Raw genomic sequence first — 21,379 nt, forward strand, 5'->3', positions numbered from 1 at the left:
TCTTGAGAAAGAATAAAGTTGGATTTGTACTTCAGAAATTCAAGGATGTGGGATCCCTGGGTGGCGCAGTGGTTTAGCGCCTGCCTTTGGCCCAGGGCACGATCCTGGGGACCCGGGATCGAATCCCACGTCAGGCTCCCGGTGCATGGAGCCTGCTTCTCCCTCTGCCTATGTCTCTGCCTCTCTCTCTCTCTCTCTGTGTGACTATCATAAATTAAAAAAAAAAAAGAAATTCAAGGATGCAAAATGAAGTCATAAAAGACCCAGGAGGAATCATGGGGAAAGTACAAAAAATAATTCTGTGGGTAGGCAATGCTTTTTTTGAGTAGGTTTCAAAATCTAGAAACCATAACAACGATGGCTTGGCCTATGTCCTAAAGAGATGGCAGTGGATGGCTTCAAGGCATATTTTGGAGATGGAATCATCAGGATGATGATACTGAATGGGGGTGGATGAAAGAGAGAGAGAGTAAAAAGATGTCAAGGATGACTTAATGACTTCTAAATTTGTAGTTTGAGGAATTCAGTGGGTGCTAATGTTGACTCCTGAGATGAGGAATAAGGGAGGGGGGGGGGTTGTTGCAGGGTGATAAAAAAATTCAACTTTGTGTTAAAATATTTTGTACTTCAAAGGATACCACCAAGAAAGTGAAAACATAGAGAAAAATCATTTGCAAACCTGATAAGGGACTTATATCCAGAATATATAAAGAACTCTTAAAACTCAATAATGAAAGGACAAAGCAACCCAACAAAAATATGGGCCAAAGATTTGGATAGATATTTCTCTAAAGAAGATACATGAATGGTGGCCAATAAGCACACAAAAAGGTGATTGACAACATCATTAGTCATTATGAAAATGCAGATAAAAACCACAGTGAGATATTTCTAGCCACCCACTAGGATGGCTATAATAAAAGATAGAAACTAACAACAATCAGTGACCATATGCGGAAAATGGAACCCTCATATATTGCTGGTAGGAATGTAAAATGGTGCAGTAACTTTGGAAAACAGTCCGGAAGTTTATCAACCTGTTAAGCATAGAGTTACCATATGATTCCATTATTTCATTCCTATGTGCTTACCCTAGAGAAAAAACACATGGCCACATGAAGCCTTCTCCAGGGATGTTCACAGCAGCATTATTCATAATAACCAAAAAGTAGACACAACATACCATCAACTAATGAATGGATAAACAAAATGTGGAATCTAAACAAAATGTGGAATCTTTATACGATAGAATATTTGGCAATAAGAAGACACGTAAGTACTGATGCAAGTTATAACAGAGATAATCCTTAAAAACATGTGAGGTGAAAAAAGTCACAAAGACTACATATTGCATACCATATGTATGAAATATTCAGAATAGGCAAGTCTATAGAAACAGAAAACGGATTAGTGATTGCCTAGGGCTGGGATGGGAAGGAGAAAGGGAAAGTATAGGAGTGACTGCTTATAATCATAAAATTTCTTTTTGGAGGTAATGGAAATGTTCCAAAATTAAATTATAGAGACGATTGAACCGCCCTGTAAATACATAAAAGGCCATTGAGTTGTGTGTTTTAAACATGTGTAGTATATAGTATGTAAATTATATCCCAATAACGCTCTTAAAAAATTCAACTGGGATATATTAGCTTTCTTAAATAAACCTGTGAATTCTTTTGTATTTATTTAATTATTTAATTATTTATTTTATTTTTAATTTTTAATTATTTATTTTATTTTTAATTTTTAAACCTGTGAATTCTTAACTTTGTCCTGGCGATGTCAGAAGCCTCAGAGTTTAGGCAACGATAGAATGAACACCACGGTGGGGAACACTTGACAGAACGTTTGATTTCCTTCCTCCAGGTTCTCAGCGTGAGGCCACGCCTTTTCTTCGTCTCCTAGCAACCCACTCCCTGGCCGCCCGTTCTCTTCCTGTAAGCCTCGCCCCGTCGTCACTTCCGCTCCGCAACAGGAAGTGAGGTCAGAGCCGGCAGCTTTCCCGGGAGTTCGGCGTTCTCGGTGTCTGCATCAGCCGAAGAAGTGGTTTTCCTGGCGCTGGCCGCCTCCGGCTCCGTCCCGCGCCCCGCCTCCGCGCCTGGTGGTGAGGCTCTCGAGAAGTCTGGGGGCCTTGGAGGGTCCAGAGATCCGCGCGGCACGGAGGCGAGGCCTGGGAGCGCCTGGCTCCCGGGGCAGAGGAGGGGACTGGCGGGGGCAACTGCGGGTGTCGGTGGAATCCCCTCCGCTCGGCTTCGCTCCTCTGCTGCGGCACCGAGGACTTTCCCACTTCTCTCTTGCGGACCACCTTGGTTTCTGGAAACTGGGACTTCTCGGCGTCCCTCCCCCAGCGTCCCACCTCCCGCGTTTGAAGGAAGACCCCTCGTGCGGAAGTCTCGCCCGAGGCTCATCCGGCTGCTGACTCCCCCGCCCGGACCATGAAGTGATCCGTCCCGACCTCAGTGTGAGCGACGGACCGACTTGTGACACTTTGCAGAGTCCTGGGGTAAATGTTTCTATGTGCGCATGGTCGCGCGCGCGTGTGTGTGTCTTAGATTTCCTGCAAGGTAGGAGCCAGGAGAACCCGGGGCTGTGTTTGGCCAGTGGGTATTTCGGTTTACTTACTTTTCTTTAACCTCTCCACTAGGGGTTCGTCCCTGTTTTGCACGATGCCGCGTGTTAATTGTTGAGAATTAGCACCCTGGAATTCCAGCACACTGGAATTAGGTTGGGAGGGTCCAGGAGTGACTGATTTTTTGGGGGGTCTTAGCTTGATCTTTGAGGAGTTGTGACCTATTCGATTCAGGCGATTTTTAGTCAGTTTTAAGTTTTTATTTTTAAATTATTAGTACTTATTTATTTATTTATTTAATCGTTTTAAGTTTTTAATGTGTTGGTGTCTCACACCCAGACCACGGGTTCTTCTTGGACAGACTGTGTCATATAGTACTGTTTGGATCCTCGTAACCCCAAGCACAGTGCTGAACACACAGTAAAGGCTCGTTAATTTTTAAACTTACTTTATTATTTTTTAAAGATTTTATTTATTTATTCATGAGAGACAGAGAGAGAAGCAGAGACACAGGCAGACGGAGAAGCAGGCTCCATGCAGGGAGCCTGATGTGGGACTCCATCCCGGGACTCTAGGATAACACCCTGGGCCGAAGGCAGGCGCCAAACCGCTGAGCCACCCAGGGATCCCTAATTTTTATTTTTTATTTTTATTTTTTTAAAGATTTTACTTATTTATTCATAGAGACACACACACACACACAGAGGCAGAGACACAGGCAGAGGGAGAAGCAGGCTCCATGCAGGGAGCCTGATGTGGGACTCCATCCCGGGTCTCCAGGATCACGCCCTGGGCCGAAGGCAGGCGCCAAACCGCTGAGCCACCCAGGGATCCCTAATTTTTAAATTTAAACGGCAGAAAATACACATTCTAACATTTCCAATTTAATATTGAAGGGGGGATCTATTTAAATATGGTTCAGCTCCCGGAAAGGACAACATAAAATAGCACGATCTTTTTAGATAAATGTGTCTAAAATTTAGAGGCTACCTGGAAGACTAGATACGGTGCTTGCCGTGGAAGAGAAATAGGGTACATCTATCTTTTAGGAAGAGAGCATGTAAATAATGACGTTTCGTTGCTTGTATCTTTTCTTTTTCTTCTTGTTCTTTTTTTTTAAAGTAGGTGTTCTGTCCTGACTTACTGACACAGAGGTACTTGCTGCCATTATGGGAAATCAGCTTGCTGGCATTGCTCCTTCCCAGATCCTTTCTGTGGAGAGTTATTTCTCAGACATCCATGACTTTGAATATGATAAGAGCCTGGGAAGCACTCGGTTTTTTAAAGTTGCTCGAGCGAAGCACCGAGAAGGCCTGGTGGTTGTGAAGGTCTTTGCAATTCAGGATCCCACATTGCCTTTAACCAGCTATAAACAAGAGCTGGAGGAACTGAAAATCAGGCTTCATTCTGCACAGAACTGTCTGCCTTTTCAGAAAGCAGTGGAAAAAGCATCTGAGAAAGCAGCCATGCTCTTTAGGCAGTATGTGCGAGACAACCTCTATGATCGCATCAGCACCCGTCCCTTCTTAAATAACATTGAGAAGCGTTGGATTGCTTTCCAGATCCTGACAGCTGTGGACCAAGCACACAAATCTGGAGTCCGTCATGGGGACATCAAGACTGAGAACGTTATGGTCACCAGTTGGAATTGGGTCCTCCTAACTGATTTTGCAAGTTTTAAGCCCACTTACCTTCCGGAGGACAACCCAGCAGATTTCAACTATTTCTTTGACACTTCACGTAGGAGAACTTGCTATATTGCTCCTGAACGTTTTGTTGATGGTGGATTGTTTGCTACTGAGTTAGAATATATGAGGGATCCTTCAACTCCACTTGTAGACTTAAATAGTAATCAGAGAACAAGAGGAGAGTTGAAGCGCGCAATGGATATCTTTTCAGCAGGTATTCAAGTTGATCAAGTTTGCTAAGGGGAAATATGCATATATTTTAACTCTGGAACGTTGAAATGTAGTTTTTAGAAAATCCCATATGTTGAAAAGTTATTTTCTTGACACCTCACACACTATTCGGATAGATATAGCAGTCTTTTATTGGATATGTTTACATGCCGAGGAAGTACAGAGTGGTTCATTTGTTCAGATATTTAAGAAATATTTGAATTCTTCTGTATGTATCAGGCACTTTTTTTTTTTTTCCTTAACGTAAACTCTACCGCCAATGTGGTGCTCAAACTCAGGACTCATGATCAAGAGTTGCATGCTCTACCCACTGAGCCAGCCAGGCACCCCAAGGCACTGTCTTAACACTGGAGACAGATGGACACTTAACGTTTCTCTTTTCAAGATGTTTATGTTTAATGGGGAGATAGATACGATATTGAAAAAGCAATTTCAGTGTAGTGTGATTTGCTGTGGTGGTGATAAGCATTGGGTGTTGTTATTGGAATGTACAAATATTTAAATTTGTCTCCGTGGTTTGATGGGTAGAGAGGCAATATCAGGAAAGGCCTCTTTGTTGGAAGGATGATTTTTTTTAAAAGATTGATTTATTTCAGAGAGAGAGAGTGTCCTTGTATGTGCGTGAGTGGGGGGAAGGGGCAGAGGGCCAGGATCTTTAAGCAGACTCCCAGCTGGGCCGGGAGCCTGACATGGAGCACAGTCTCACGACCCATGAGATCATGACTTGAACTGAAACCCGTTGTTAGCTACTTAACTGACTCAGCCACCCAGGTGCCCCTGGAAGGATGATTTTTAAACAGACCTAAAAGATAATTGGGAGCTAGCTATGGCAAGGATAGCTTGTTTCAGGCGGAGGGTATTCCTTATACAAAGACATGAAGACCAGATCATGAGGCACTGATTTATTAGGCTACTTTAAGTAGTTTACTATATCTGGCGCATGGAGTGTAGAGTGTGAGGTTAGCAAGCCTCAGATCATGGGCTGGCATGCCCATGCTAGCCTATGGGGACAGCATCAGGTATTATTTTAAGTAAATGCTGTAGCATGGACAGTGGATTGCAGGGAGCTACCTTGGAGGCGGGAAAACCAGCTAGGAGTAAACTATTACCATCCAGATAAGATGTGACCCTGACTGACTGAGAGTTGTGACAGAATTGGAGAGGGAGTGGAAGAAAGAACACTTCAGAGATAATTAATAGGTAGAATTGATTGGTAGGTAACGTCAAGAGCACTTCTTTCACCCTGACTTGGGAAATGGGGTGGATTGGCAATGATGGTCACTGACATAGGAGAAATAGGAGGACGAATGGGTAAGAGGTGGGAAGATGAAGTCTTCATTAGATATGTTGAGTTGAAGGCGTCTGGGGGATATCCAGGAGAAGATGTGCAACAGGCAGTTGGTAATAAAGGTTTGGTGCATAGAGATTTAGGACAGAGGTGGAGATTTGGTAGTTACCAGGAAATAAGTAGTAATTGTAGCCAAGGGAATGGGTTTGTAACCCAGGAGAGTTTGTAAAGAAGTCATTCTTAAGCTTTTTTGAGATCCCCTTAAAGACTTTGATGAAATCAGTAGCCACCTTCTCTAGAAGAAAAGTGTCATGCATTAATATACATTATTTCATATACACAGACCACTTGAAGCCAGGCCACGGATTCTAGATTGTCTATGAAATTTTGGGAAAAGAAATGGGCTGAAAATAGTATCTGGAGGAATACCTTGTGAACTCTGCATCAGTGCCATTTTTCATAAATTTCACAAAGGTTTTACCATCTGTAGGTTTGCTGCAAAGAAAACATAAACTGAGCAGCTATATTTTAGATTATTTAAGAAAAATAATTAATGAAGAAGTGTATTTCATTGGAATCAACAAGCATTGTTACACAGGTTCATAACCTCTTCTGACCCATTCAGCTCACTAATGTGTGTCCCAAGATAATACTGAGGGTTGTTTTTGATAAGCTAGGGTTAGCCTCCAGGCTGTGAGTATAACAAGACTAGAAATGTAATCCATCAGAGTCCCAACTTTTTTGATCAGTGAATGTATCTAAATTTTTGGCAAACCATTTTTACTTTTAAAATTACTATTTTGTCAATAGGATTCCCTTAGCTTAGAAACGTGATCACTTTTTAACCTCAAGATGATTTTAGGCTTTTTTCTTTTAAGAAGAAAATTGCCAAGTAAATACTTGGGGTATCACTGGCATATAATTTATTACATCCTTGTGACTTATTTATAACTGGAAGTTTGTTAGAGTTTTAAAATTTCAAGAGTCAACGAAAAGTATATATTTATCTTTTCTGTGTACGTTATAGTTCCATAAACTTCTTACTCAGCATTTATTATTTCCATACTAGAGTCCTACACTGTTTTGGGTGAAGATAGGCCCTTTCTTTCTTTCTTTCTTTCTTTCTTTCTTTCTTTCTTCCTTTCTTTCCTTTCTTTCCTTTCTTTCCTTTCTTTCTTTCTTTCTTTCTTTCTTTCTTTCTTTCTTTCTTTCTTTCTTTCTTTCTTTCTTTCTTTCTTTCTTTCTTTCTTTCTTTCTTTCTTTCTTTCTTTCTTTTCTTTCTTTCTTTCTTTCTTTCTTTTTTTCTCGAGGTGGGTGGGATCTGTCCCTGTCGCACTGCTCCTAAGATTTGATGTAGGCTCTTTGGGTTTTAAATGTTACTTTTCTCCATCTTGATGCATATCCATGATTCCTGGCTGCTGGTTTTGGAGACGTGTATATATTCTCTTTCTGGTCATGTAAGTGTGCACAGCCTTTTTCCTGGAGATCTTTCATTCATTACTTGACAAATATTTGAATTTTATCTGTCCGTTATATATAAGACACTGCTCTATACGTGTTGGGAGTACAGCTCTGAACAAGACTGACAGTTTTTGCCCTTAAGGAGCTTATATTCTAGTAGAGTAGAAAAAGAATAAAGAAGTTAATTTTCTTCAGTGTTAACTGCTGTGACAAAGAGTTACGGCTTTTACATGTTATGGCAAAGGTTGGTAGGAGACAACTCTAGGTAAAATGATCAGAGAAGACCTCTGAGAATGTAACATTTGAGCTGATATCTGAGTTATAAGGACTTAGTATTGATGAAGAGACCTTGAAAAATTTGTTCCATAGGGAGATACCATGTAATAACACCTTTTTCACAACAACATTCTAAAAGTCGCAAGAAAAAGTCCCGTATTCACCTCTGTATTAGTTTGCTAGGGCTGCCATGACACAATGTCCCAGACTTGGCAGCTTAAACAAAAATGTATTTTTCCTCCGTTCTAGAGGCTGGAAGTCCAAGATTAAGGTGCCAGCAGTATTGATTTCTTCTTAAGCCTCTTTGGGTTGCAGATGGCCACTTTCTCGCTATGTACTTGGCCTCTTCCTTGGTGCCCCTTCTATGGACACTAGTCATAATGGACTTAGGACCTCATTTAATTTTAACTTTTTAAAGGCCCTATTACCTGTATTTTAGGTTACAGGAACTGGGTGGTAAGACTTAAACATATGAATTTTGGGGAGGTAGAGATACAAATCAATCCAGAACAACCCCCATTTACTTATAAATAGTCAAATGTAGCTATGTTTCTATCTGACTTTTTACTTGGAAATTATTTCAAACTTATAAACTGTAAAAACTTGTAGAAGAGAATCCCCGGATTCACTTGTTAACATTTTGCTCTACTTGCTTTATCACTTGTACATTTTTTGCACACTGCCCTACCCCCCATGATTTTTTCCTGAATAAGTTACATATATCATGGCCCTTCACTTCTAAATACTTCTGTATGTATTTCATAAGATCCTGCCTAGTCTCTTACATAACACTTGCATAATTGTATTGTTGCAGTTATCAACTGCAGCAAATTTAACATGGATAAAATAATTTATAATTTTAATCCTGATTTTGTTTTTGACCAAATAATGTCCCCTTTTTGCATTTTAACTGCTCCAAGACAGAAGCTAGTCTAGGGTTTGATATTGCATTTAGTTGTCATGTCTCTTTAGCCTCCTTTGATGTGAAACATCTTTACAGCTTTTTTTTTTTTGGTCACCATGATGTTGATTTTTTTTTTTTTTTTTAGGAATACCTCTTCTTTTAAATTTTTAAAAATTATTTTTATGGGGTGCCTGGGTGGCTCAGTCTGTTAAGTGCCTGCCTTCAGCTGAGGTCATGATCCCAGGGGCCGGGTATTGAGCCCTGCATTGGGGCTCCCTACTCAGTGGAGATTCTTCCTTCTCTTTTTCTCTCCCTCTGCCTCTCCTCCTGTTCATGCTCACTCTCTCTCTCAGATAAAATCCTTTAAAAAATTGTTTTTATACTTCTTATTTTAAACGATAGAAGTTGCAAAAATAATGAAGAATACTTCTCAGCTTCCGCACTAGTGATATATGACCAGTACCACATCAAAATCAGGAATTGACATTGTAGCATTACTCTTAACTAGATATAGAACTTACTCAGTTTTCACTGGCTTTTACCTGCATTGTGTGTGTATGGACGCGCACACACGAATGTGCTCACGCAGCTCACTCCACCCTTTTGTTTTTTATAGAATGTACACCTTTTGGGGTTTGGTTTTTCCTTTTGATTAGATTCAGGTTATTCATTCTCAGTGTACTGTATATATGAAAATGCATCTTCACAGTATCACATTTAGAGACAAATGGTGTTTGTTGGTGATGTTAATTTTGATTAAGGTCTTGCCTGATTCTCCCCTCTGTAGTTAGTTACCTTTTGTTTTTTTAATCCCTTGCCTGTGGGAAGAAACTTTTAAGACCATGCAAATGCACTGCTAGTCCTCACAACTTCCTTCTTGATTTGACATCCATTGATGATTCTTGCCTGACCCGTCTTTACTTTGATGGTTGCAAATGATTTTCCATTTCTAGCACTTTCTCCACATTTACCTATATCACATTTACCAGTAGACCCTCAGCATTCTGGCATACTCAGTGTCCTCTCTTTCCTCTCTCTCTTTTTAAATTATTGATACAGACTTTTTTTTTTTTTAATTCTTTATTTACTCATGAGAGAGAGAGAGAGGCAGAGACACAGGCACAAGGAGAAGCAGGCTCCATGCGGGGAGCCCGACGTGGGACTCTATCCTGGTCTCCAGGATCAGGCCCTGGGCTCAAGACAGTGCTAATAAACCGCTGAGCTACCCGGGCTGCCCTTGATACAGACTTCTTAATTCCTACACCCAGTTTGCTAGTATTTTTTGGAGGATTTTTGTGTCTATATTCATCAGGAACATCGGTCTGTAGTTTTCTTGTGATGTTTTTGTCTGAATGAGTTGGGAAGCGTTCCCTCTTCTGTTTCTTTGGGACAATTTGTGAAGGATGGGAAGTGTTCCCTCTTTTTCTTCGGGACAATTTGTGAAAGATGGGTAAGTATTTTAACATTTAAAAGACATGTTAAGACATCTTGTCTTAGGCTTTTCTTTTGTGGAATGTTTATTATTAATCCAATTTCTTTTCTTTTAAGGTCTGTTCAGATTTTCTGTTTCTTTTAAGTCTGCTTTGGTAGTCTGTATCTTTCCAGGAATCTGTCCATTTCATTTAGGTTATCTAATTTGTTGACATACAATTGTTTAAAATATAGTGCTTTTTCATTTCTGTAAGGTTGGTAGTATGTCCCCTTTTCATAACTGATTTTAGTAGTTTGAGACATCTATCTTCTTAGTAGGAGTCTGTCAATTTTTTGAGCTTTCCAAAGCACCAACCTTAGATTTTGTCAGTGTTCTCTATTGTGTTTTATTCTCTACTTCACAAATTTCCATGCCAGTCTTAATTATTCCTTTTCTTCTGTTTGCTTTGGTTTTAGTTTACTTTTCTTGTTTCTTAAGGTTAAGGTTAGGTTGTTCTGCACTCTTTTATGATATAGGTGTTTATAGGTACACATTTCCTCTAAACGCTGTCTTAGTTGCGTACTATGTGTTTTTTATGTTGTGTTTTAATTTTTATTCATCATGAAGTATGTTTCTAATTTCCCTTTGATCAATTGGTTATTTAGGAGTGTGTTGTTTCTACATATTTGTGAATTTTTCAAGCTGTTTTCTATTATTTCTTATTTCATTCCATTGAAGTTTGAAGAACACGATTTGTATGATTTCAGTCATTTTAAACTTACTGAGGCTTGTCTTATGGCCTAGCATATGGTCTAACCTGAAGAGTGTTCAGTGTACCTGAGAAGAATTTGTATTCTGCTGCTGATTTTGGGTGGAGTGGTCTTTTTTTTTTTTTAATTTTTATTTATTTATGATAGTCACAGAGAGAGAGAGAGGCAGAGACATAGGCAGAGGGAGAAGCAGGCTCCATGCACCGAGAGCCCAACGTGGGATTCGATCCAGGGTCTCCAGGATCGCGCCCTGGGCCAAAGGCAGGCGCCAAACCGCTGCGCCACCCAGGGATCCCGGAGTGTTCTTTTGATGTCTGTATTAGATCTGGTTGGTTTGTAGTGTTTGTCTGATATTCTATTTTTCTTCTTGGGTATGGTGTTTTTAATAGCTCTTTTAAGTCTCATTCTGAAACTCGACACTATATAGGTAGAAATTAATTTAAGAAATTTATTGAGTGTTTATTATGTGTCAGGAACTGTTTTAGTTCCTGGAAGTTTTTTAATGAGTGAAGGAGCAGAAAATCCTTCCTCATGGATTTTGCATTTTAGTGGGTATACAAGACAATAAAATAAATACATAATATATTTAATTTGGCTGTTGGTGCTGTGGGAAAAGGGAAAGGAAAAAGGGACATGCCAGGTAAGTAAGGGGTAGTTGTGGTGTGTCTTGCAATTTTAAACTGCATAGTTTTCTTATTCCTAATATTCTAAATGACATTTGATGAAAGATCTGAAGGAGGTGGAGGTATAAGTCAGGTGAATATTTGGAGGAGTAGTAGTCTAGGTAGAGGGACCAGGAAATGGAGAGGCTGTGCGCTAAGGTTATTTAAGGATCTCTTTGAGACTTGTGAAATGCAAGGGTGCTTGGGTGGCTCAGTTGGTTGAGTAACTCTCAATTTCAGCCCAGGTCATGATCTCAGAGTTCTGAGATCGAGCCCTACATGGGGCTAAACACTGAGTGTGGAGCCTGCTTAAGATTATTTCACTCTCTCTGCCATCTCCTTCCCTGTATGCATGTGCAGTCTCTTTAAAAACAAAACAAAACAAAAAACTTGTGAAATGCAAGTCATATAATGATTCAGTGAAACTGCTTTGTCCTTTTGGGAATGTAGGTAGATTTTTTTCCATTCCTTGTTTGAAGATTATATAAGTGCAAAATGATTGGGTTATTTTTCCTTCCCTCTCTAGTCTTACACCTGTACTTTGTAGCACTCCTCACATGTTTGTTCACTGGCTTATTTTATGTCTACCTAGAATGAAAGCTTCATGAGGGCAAGGGTTTTATCTATTCTGTGTGCTGCTAGTGTCTAGTATATATATGGTAGATACCTAGTAACTTTGATGATCAGTAAATGAGTTGTCAGATATGACTTCTCAGTTCCTTATGAACTTAAAGTCTAAAATAAGGGCATACTTTAAAAAAGTATTATATTTCTTATGGCTTGTAATCTATTTATCTCTAAATATATGTATGTATATATTATATACAAACATATTCTTTTTTTCTTAAATTGTATTTATTTATTCACGAGAGAGAGAGAGAGAGAAGCAGAGACACAGGGAATGAGAGAGAGAGAGGGGGGCAGAGACACAAGCAGAGGGAGAAGCAAGCAAGCTCCATGCAGGGAGCCCAAACGTGGGACTTGATCCCGGGTCTCCAGGATCACGCCCTGGGCTGAAGGCGGCACTAAACCGCTGAGCCACCTGGGCTGCCGTATATACAAACATATTCATTTTAAATTAGACAACCAGGAAGTAATTTTATTTGATTTTTTTTAAGATGGAGAAAAATTCAGTGAGCTTCTTTTGACTTTACACTTTCAGAAACTGATGACAGGGCAGTAGACATTTTCCCCGTCTTGCTTGATTGTAGTTGTATGTTGCATTAATATTTTTAATTCAGTTTACTTTGGGTTTTTCATTTTGAGTTTTGTGAATTCTCTGAATTCTTGTACTGTATTAAAGATATTTTGCATGTTTAATGGAATTATATCTTTTATTTTCTAGGTTGTGTTATAGCTGAACTTTTTACAGAAGGTGTACCACTGTTTGATCTCTCTCAACTTCTCGCTTATAGAAATGGACAGTTTTTCCCGGAACAAGTGCTAAATAAAATTGAAGATCGCAGTATCAGAGAATTGGTAACTATGCTACAAGTATTCTCCATTTGGTTTATTAGAATTATGTTCTGACTTTTGCATTAGACAGCTCTCTGGAATTTTATGAACTTGGAACAAAGCAATAAATTTTAGTATATGTGCTGCCAAAGAGAGCAATGTAGCAGAGCAATAAAGCTCCATAGACTATTATGAACAGCTTATTTTTATTTACTTTAATTTACTTTGTTAGGGAGAAATGTACAGTATTTTCCGTCTTTTCAGGCAGAGCTCATTTGACTAAGCTTTGTATGTATATAAAACACAATTTTATACTCACAGTCACACACACACACACACACACACACACACACACACATACATCTTCAGCTCTGCTTTGGATAGATTTGGAAGGAAGTAAGAAGGTGCCGGAGGTTTAGAGATGTTGTCCGATAGAGCTTGCTAGTAAGATATGAAGAAGACATATATATAAAATGAAAGCTGGCTACATCAGTGTGAATGTAATGCATTAGTATAGGGCCATTTCATATAGAAACACCTTGCCTGGTATGTCTCTCTTAAGGCTGTTCTGGAAGGGAAGGCTATAGAATCACTAATTAGTATAGCAGAAGAGATATGAGGAATCCTGTGGGAGGTCATATAAGCCATATATGTCCACCTTTGTGTTTGAGGGGATCTTTATTAAGTCCACCAATACAGTAACCGATGGCTTGTAATGATGATGAGGCCCAGTCATGGAAAAGTATAGTATATTAAAATACTCTGTAGCAAAGTAAGGAAATACAGAATACATTTTAATTTCTCTTACAAATGGCAAGTATTAAAAAATAGGATGTTTTAGAGGAAGCCAAGTTAGCTCATTTTCAATGAACAGTGCCTGGATTAAGAGTTGGTATACCTGGCTGTTCTCTCTTTGAGTATGGCACTCATTTGTCATATTACATTGGCTAAGTGACTTCATGAACTTGGGCCTGTGTTTTCTTAACTCTGAAAGGAGTGAATTTCACAAATCTTTAAGGCTTAATCTGAATGTAAAAGGAATTATACTTAAATCACGTTTCCTGATATTTATAGTGCATTTGATTCCCTGCAAGTTCAAAGCTATAGTGTATTTGATTCCCTGCAAGTTCAATGTAAACAGAAAGCTCAAAAAGCTAAAAAAATCATATATTTTTATGATATTTTAAGTATTTAAATAATGATTCACTCTGAGGATCTAAGAAAAATTAACCTATGCTCTGTTGAAAGAAAATTACTTCCCTAAGATACCAGAAAACATATGATAAATTCAAATTAAGTGTATCATTTTTAGGGTTTGTAGGATTTAACATCTCTTATAGTACTTTAAAAGTTTAGACCACTAATTCCCTTTTTGACTAGATCCTAGAACTATGCTTAAACCATGTATTCCCTTGGATTTGTGGTATTAAGGCTCTAAATCACAACTGATATATAAATAGATTTTAGTGGTTCTGGATTCTCTTCAGAATTGTGTGTAATTTTATATGTAAAAATTTTATGCACACAGTTTTTTTCTGGAGAATATCCCCTGGTTTTCCTCAGATTATCAGCAGTATTACCTGCTCAAAAATGTTTAAGAATCCGTGAGTTGTGGGCAGTGATGTATTACTCCCCTGTCTTAAATGGGGACTGCTGAACATCATGGTATATCTCCTGTTGATGTGCTTGGGCCATCTGTAATACATTACTGCATAATTTCCTGTTGCTTTGTAGGACAGTAGTAGAGTCACATATTGTGGTCAAGTTCTGAAAGTATTTTGAAAGGTGAAGATTCAGGAGAGTCACAGTTACCGCAAAATCCTTTATGTCATGTGTAAGTTGCCCTTGTAGCTTTCATCTGATTTAATCTGCTGTTCTCAAATCTATTTTTTACTCCTTTTCTCCCCTTGGTGTAGGTAACTCAGATGATTCACCGTGAGCCAGATAAACGTTTAGGGGCAGAAGATTACCTAAAGCAGCAGCGTGGCAATGCCTTTCCTGAAATATTTTACACATTCCTTCAGCCCTACATGGCCCAGTTTGCCAAGGAAACCTTTCTTTCTGCAGATGAGCGCATTCTGGTTATACGGAAGGATTTGGGCAACATTATTCACAATCTCTGTGGACATGATCTGCCAGAAAAAGCAGAAGGAGAGCCTAAGGAAAATGGGCTGGTTATCTTGGTGTCTGTTATAACGTCCTGTCTGCAGACCCTTAAATACTGTGATTCCAAACTTGCTGCTTTGGAACTTATTCTCCATTTGGCCCCAAGATTAAGTGTAGAAATTCTTTTGGATCGTATTACTCCATATCTTTTGCATTTCAGCAATGACTCTGTTCCTAGAGTGAGGGCTGAAGCCTTGAGGACGTTGACCAAAGTTCTTGCTCTTGTCAAAGAGGTTCCTCGCAATGATGTCAATATATACCCGGAATATATTCTTCCAGGCATAGCCCACTTAGCCCAAGATGATGCTACTATTGTTAGACTAGCCTATGCTGGTAAGAGCTTATTGTCCAAGTCATAGTCACTCAGAGTTTTGAAGTTAGTGGCTATAAAACCTCTTGTTTCTCTGATTTCTTTGGGAATTCAAGAGTGAATTGTGGTCCTTGAACTTTTTTGGGTACATCTTAATATATTTTGTAGCTAATCTGTGCCTGGGACTCAGCTTTTGGTTGTACTCATTTTGAAGCGATTAGAATTACCAAGTGGAAAGCATTTAATAGAGAAGCCTGTAATTTTACTGGTTATACTACATTTAATTTGGAGTGAGACTCATGTTTACAAGTATATTCTGATTTAGTGTCTTTAGGTCTTTATAAAGTTTCTTTGAACAGAGATGCTAGCTTAGAACAGAGATGTTAGCTTTAGGATACAAGTCTGTTGCTATTCAAAAAGATGGATTTTGCTGGATAATTTGGTATTCAAAGAACATAGCCTATTACCAAATTTTAAGATCCTTTTAGTTACTGTCATGTTAAGGTGTGTGGTTTCTTTGTGATGAGGTTATAACACATCCACCTGTTTTACTTGTAATTCTCACTTGTAAAATTAAGTGAGACAGATTCATGTTTTTAGCTCCCCAAATTAATTCTGTATACTCTTTTGTTGCATGGAAAATGTCACTGAAACATTAAGATAATTCATAATTTATTTCTAATATAATCTGCTGGAAATCAGAGATTCTGTTTTGGTCTTTGTAGATAGTACATAATGTATAGTGATGATATTATCACTATTTGGAAAGGTACTTGCTAGGTCATTAATTTTACTATTTGCCTGTCATTATTTTAATGGAACATATAAAAAATGGTCATTGGACTCTGGCCTTATCTCTGGGTATATCCACAAAGTGGTGGTGGTTGTAAGTTTTTTTCCTAAACTCATATTTCCATTTGTATTTATCCGTTGTCTATTATTTATGGTTTCTGGTTTCCATAACTGTATAGGTATAAATGTCAGGCCTAGAAATTTCAGGAGTTCAGTAAGACACATACATTTAAGTTTATAATTTGTAACAAGGTAATTTATAATTCACTTGCACACAGAAATAATTAAATCAGATAAAATTAAAGTTTATAGGTTTAAAAACAAGCTGTATCCTTAGAGTTTTGTGACCTTTTGATCTTAGTTTGTTCTCAGTTGTGTTAAATGGGTAAGGTTCTGATGTGTAGCTGCTATATTATCATAGTGACAGGCAACTACTAATAGTGATAGTCTAAAAATAATAGCTACTATTTATTGAATAACCTGTGTGTCAGCATCTGCTGCTCAAGGTTGCAAGGATTAGTTGCAAGAGACATATAAATTTTAAGATAGATTCCAGATTTTAAGATATATGGATTCTAAGATTCTAAAATCCATTCTAACTCTTGCAACTACCTTGAGCAATAGATGTTATATTACTTTCAGTTACAAGTGAGGAAATTGGGAATGGGAAAGGCTAAACAATATGATCTAAATGTATCTGGTCTCATTCTTTTCTCAGTTCTCAGAGCTGCTGGTCTGTACCTTGATTCTGAAGCAACTCTGCTTTCCTTTGGTCTTCTGGGTCCTTGTGGTGAGAGTCCATAGTAACCCAGGGTCAGTGATGGTACCTTGCAGTGTCCTTTCATCATGGCTTAGTGCCTGATAAAGCTGCTTTTTTTTCCCCAGTAGATCCAGAAGTCCATTTGAACTTATATGGTTAAGTATAACTAAACCATATGTGTCAGTAATTATAAAAGTTTAAAATCATTTTTTAAATGTCTGTTATGGCATTCTTTTAAGTGATATAGATTTGTATCTTTTATAAACATTCAAGTATGTTGTGGTTTATGAACTTAAATGGGGAAATAGGCAAAGATCTACTCAGATTTTAAAGGTGCCCAGGAAAGAAGGTTTTTCCTAATAAAGATATATCCATTAAAGTGGGGACATTCACCTGAATTTTGACTTTTTTTTTTAAAGATTTTATTTATTTATTCATGAGAGACAGACAGACAGAGAGAGAGAGAGAGAGAGGCAGAGACACAGGCAGAGGGAGAAGCAGTCTCCATGTAGGGAGCCCGATGTGGGACTCGATCCCAGGACTCCAGAACCATGCCCTGGGCCAAAGGCAGGCGCTAAACTGCTGAGCCACGCAGGGATCCCCCAGAATTTTGAATTCTTATCAGAGGATGCCCCAAATTCTCCCATCTTGAGGGTGAGCAGGCATTACAGGGTATTCTCTTGGGTACCTTAGAGGTAAATTTTTGTCCTTCAGAACAGTGTTGAACCTGTTGGCGGGTGAGGGGTTGGACTCTGAGATGAAGGTAATCATTGCACTTGATAGACTCAACAATCTTAGCTCTTAGGAGATGTACCTCAGTTGTAGTGGTATTCAAAATTAAGGAAAAAGTGAGTCTTAGAATTGATAAAATAAGGGAGTTAAGTTTTGTGTTCAGTACTATTTACTGCTAAGGAAAAGAGTGCATTTTTTGGCATTATAGTCTTATGTTAAGCACAGAAATGGGATGGAAAGAAGGAAAGAGGCACAGACATAAATAAAAGTAAGGGAGAAGAAAGTGTAAGCAAATCTGATAGCAAATGTGACAACAGAAATTAGAAGTAGGTATTTCTGCAGTGGTAAGGAATATCAGGCAGTCTTAGAATATAGAGAGAGAAAGGAGAAAATACAACTGCAGAAAGTTGGCGAACAGTCTCACACTTTGGTTCATTAAGAACTTCAGAGTATCACAAGGAAAGCAGTCTAATAATGGTTGATTCACTTTGGTAATAGCTTTTTGAGGTAGATGTGACTCGTGTGTGTGAAGAAACATACTCATATGTTAAGCAGACAGCTACTAAGTGTCAGGGGTCAAGATTTGAGCTGGGGTCTGTGATTCTGAAGCCCAGCTTGTCCTGTTATTTTAACGTGAATGTTTCTCTGTTTAATGAATATCTCTCATCTGTTAAGAAACTATAGGTCTCTGTAGAAGGATTAAGCTTTTCCCTCAGTAGATTTGAATGCTGTATTTTGGGCTATTTTTGTATTTTTTCCAGTTTTACTGAGATATAATTTTATTGAGATATAATTGACATATATCACTGTGTAAGTTTAAGGTATAAAGTGTAATGATGTGACTTACACATACTCTGAAATGATTACTATGGTAAGTTTAGTTGGCTTCCATCCTTTCATATAGGTACAATAAAAAGCAAAAACAGAAAAAAAGATTATTTTCTTTGTGATGAGAACTCTTAGAATTTTAATCTCTTTTATATATATCATACAGCAGAGGAACTATAGTGTTTATGGTGTACACTTTATTTTTATTTTTATTTATTTTTATTTTTTATTTTTTTTACACTTTATTTTTAAAAGAAGTTTATGTTTCATTATTGAAACTGTTAGTCATAGATTATGAGATTAGTTACCAGAAATTACTGAAGATTAGGTTTAGTGCTAAATTGAAAAGTCCTACTTTTCCTCTGTAGTTTTATGATTATTATTTATATGTATAAAGAGGAATGAAAGGTTATAAACATTACAAGGATTGAAGATTATAATCATTATAAATTTTCCCTTTTTTTAAAAATAAATTTTCCCTTTTTTATAGAAAACATAGCTCTGCTGGCAGAAACAGCTTTGAGATTCCTGGAATTAGTACAGTTAAAAAATCTCAATATGGAAAATGACCCAAATAGTGAAGAAATCGGTGAAGTTACGCATCCCAATGGAAATTACGACACAGGTAGTGTGATTTTCTCTTCCAGGTTTCTTGTTATTTGGAATGAATTATTATTTGGAATGATTTACTAATGTGGACTTGAAAGACACCATCATTGAAATTTTCATATAAGATGAAAGAATACTATGTATGTATATATGGCAAAGGTCCCTGTTGTCTGATTGTTCTCTCTCTTGTACACTTTTGTACACTGTTATCTAACCAGAAAATGATCAGCTTTTGCCACAGATTCTGAGATCAGTTGTTTTTCAGCCAAAATTGATTTGTGTCAATAGTAAAATTAGCTGAATTTTATAATTCTTACAAGAGGAAAGAAAAAAAAACATTGACAGCATCATAGCTAAAGAATCTAAACCGTTTCTCCTTAAGTGAGTATACCTTGAGTATCCTCAATCATGAACTATGTTTATCTCCTGCTAATCTATGATTTATGGATCAAAACCCACCCCTTGTACTTTAAATGAACAGATGGGATGGTAAACTCTTTGAGGTCAAAGTTCTTGTCTTAAGTTTCTTTACATACAAACAACTCTTGGCAGGCTTTTAATTAATGTTACTGAGTTAAAGATTTAGAAGTAAAATAATATACTTAGATCTGTCCTAGGATGTTTCTAGTTCAGGAAAACTAGAGAAATCTAGTTTTCAGATTTTTATGCTATACAACAGTAATGGCTCTGTTACTTGTTAGAATGGCGTCATTTTTAGACAGTGTATATTCTCTGTAGTTGAAGACAATGGAATAATTTTGAACTTACAGAAGAATGTATCAGAAAGGAAAGGAAATCCTTGCTTTTTTCATGGAATTACTTAGAAAATAACACTGTCCTACATTCTGTAACCATGTAATTGGACATTTATATAATGAAGTTTAGGTTAGGTGTTAAACCTTTTTGAAAGTTAATCTAAAGTTTGTCTTAATATGAACATAGTATTTTGCATATCAGACCACCTTTTCCCTTGACTGTGGCTGCACCAGGAGTGGCCTTTCCCCTCATTCATTTAGCCAACATAATTGTTAAACATAAGCTCAGAATTAGGCAATTGTGTGCCTGCTCTAAGCACTAGAAATATAGTGGTGAATAAGACAGAAAAGATTGTCCTGTTGAACTTACATTTTAAAAGGGAAGGGAAAAGGGGAGAGTGGGTAGGAGATAAAGTCAGAGAAGAAGGTGGTAGCCAGATCATATGAAGTCTTGATAGGATTTTCATGTGTATTTTCTGCTTTCTAAAAATTTAGTAAGCTGACCTTAAAAATACTTTCTAAAAGTATTAAATGGTATTATCAGTTTATATCCTTAATCAGTCTAGTATTTTGAAGTCCTTGATCGAGTTGATTTTATTGGTGGCAGTATGAACTTTTTGGTGCTTTCCTATAGAACTCTCCTTGAGCCTTAAAAATAGACTTGTTTAATTAATGAGATAGTAACCGTGGTTGTGGCATCTGCCTCTCAGGATGTTGTTGTTTAGTTTGTATTTTGGTTTCCCATCTATCCTCCAGAGTTTTGAACAGGAGAAAAATTTAGTGATTATATACTTTTTTTTTTAATTGATTATATACTTTTTATGGTGGCTTCTGTAATCATTCCATTTCTCTGAAGAAGAAGGAAGAAAGAAGACTATGTCTTTGTCTTGGGAAAAAAAATTGATCCTATCTTTACTTTGTTTTTTTTTTTTTTTAGAGTTGCAAGCCTTACATGAAATGGTCCAGCAGAAAGTTGTCACTTTGCTAAGTGACCCTGAAAATATTGTGAAACAAACCTTAATGGAAAATGGAATAACACGGTTGTGTGTATTCTTTGGACGTCAGAAAGCCAATGATGTTTTATTGTCCCACATGATCACTTTCCTAAATGATAAGAATGATTGGCATCTGCGTGGAGCTTTTTTTGATAGTATAGTTGGTATGTTTTTCCAATTGTTTTAAAATGTATCTTTAAGATTTTGAATTAAATGATACACCCATGAGGTCTGAAAGATAGCTGACAAGACAGCCAAATTTCATTAATAATGAAATGAGCTCTTGTGTTTCTGTCTGTATTTATGATGCTTTTGGATAATAAACGTATTTGAGCTAATCAAGGGATTGGCTCATTGATACATTGGTAGGAAAGACCATCATGTGGTTATTAAACAATGTTTTAAAAGAGTGTTTAATGACCTGGAAAAGTACTTTGAAACACTACTAAAGTGACCACTGTAGATTTAAAAAGGTAACAGTTAACAAATCATATGTTTATAAAGAAGTCTGGAATATACTAAGATTTGTATACTATTATTTCTGGGGCTGGGATTGTAGATGTTTTTTTTCTTTGTGTTTTTTATATTTGTTAAATTTTTTTATAGTAAACATATATCAGAAAATGACTTTTACAGTCAGAAAATAAGAGTTAAGCTACAAGTATGACTGAGAATCAATTAGGAAGAAAATTGAAGCTTGCCAGGCTATGCTTTGTG

At 37.5% G+C, this 21,379-nt stretch overlaps 1 protein-coding gene across 3 annotated transcripts in view; it reads left to right on the forward strand.

Annotated features, from left to right (window-relative positions):
• Positions 1-1,971: 1,971 nt before the first annotated feature.
• PIK3R4 (phosphoinositide-3-kinase regulatory subunit 4) overlaps positions 1,972-21,379 on the forward strand; it is a 71,488-nt gene continuing 52,080 nt past the window's right edge. The window contains exons 1-6 of one of the 3 annotated variants that reach the window (XM_077865233.1): positions 1,972-2,503; positions 3,692-4,471; positions 12,606-12,739; positions 14,632-15,214; positions 18,794-18,928; positions 20,605-20,826. In XM_077865233.1, coding sequence (XP_077721359.1) covers positions 3,739-4,471; positions 12,606-12,739; positions 14,632-15,214; positions 18,794-18,928; positions 20,605-20,826 — 1,807 coding nt within the window. In that variant the 5' untranslated portion in view covers positions 1,972-2,503; positions 3,692-3,738. The remainder of the gene's footprint in view (positions 2,504-3,691; positions 4,472-12,605; positions 12,740-14,631; positions 15,215-18,793; positions 18,929-20,604; positions 20,827-21,379) is intronic. The other 2 variants (XM_077865231.1, XM_077865232.1) reach the window with 2 other exon arrangements.

This window comes from Canis aureus, chromosome 22 (genome assembly GCF_053574225.1).
Source record: "Canis aureus isolate CA01 chromosome 22, VMU_Caureus_v.1.0, whole genome shotgun sequence".
Lineage (NCBI taxonomy): Eukaryota > Metazoa > Chordata > Mammalia > Carnivora > Canidae > Canis > Canis aureus.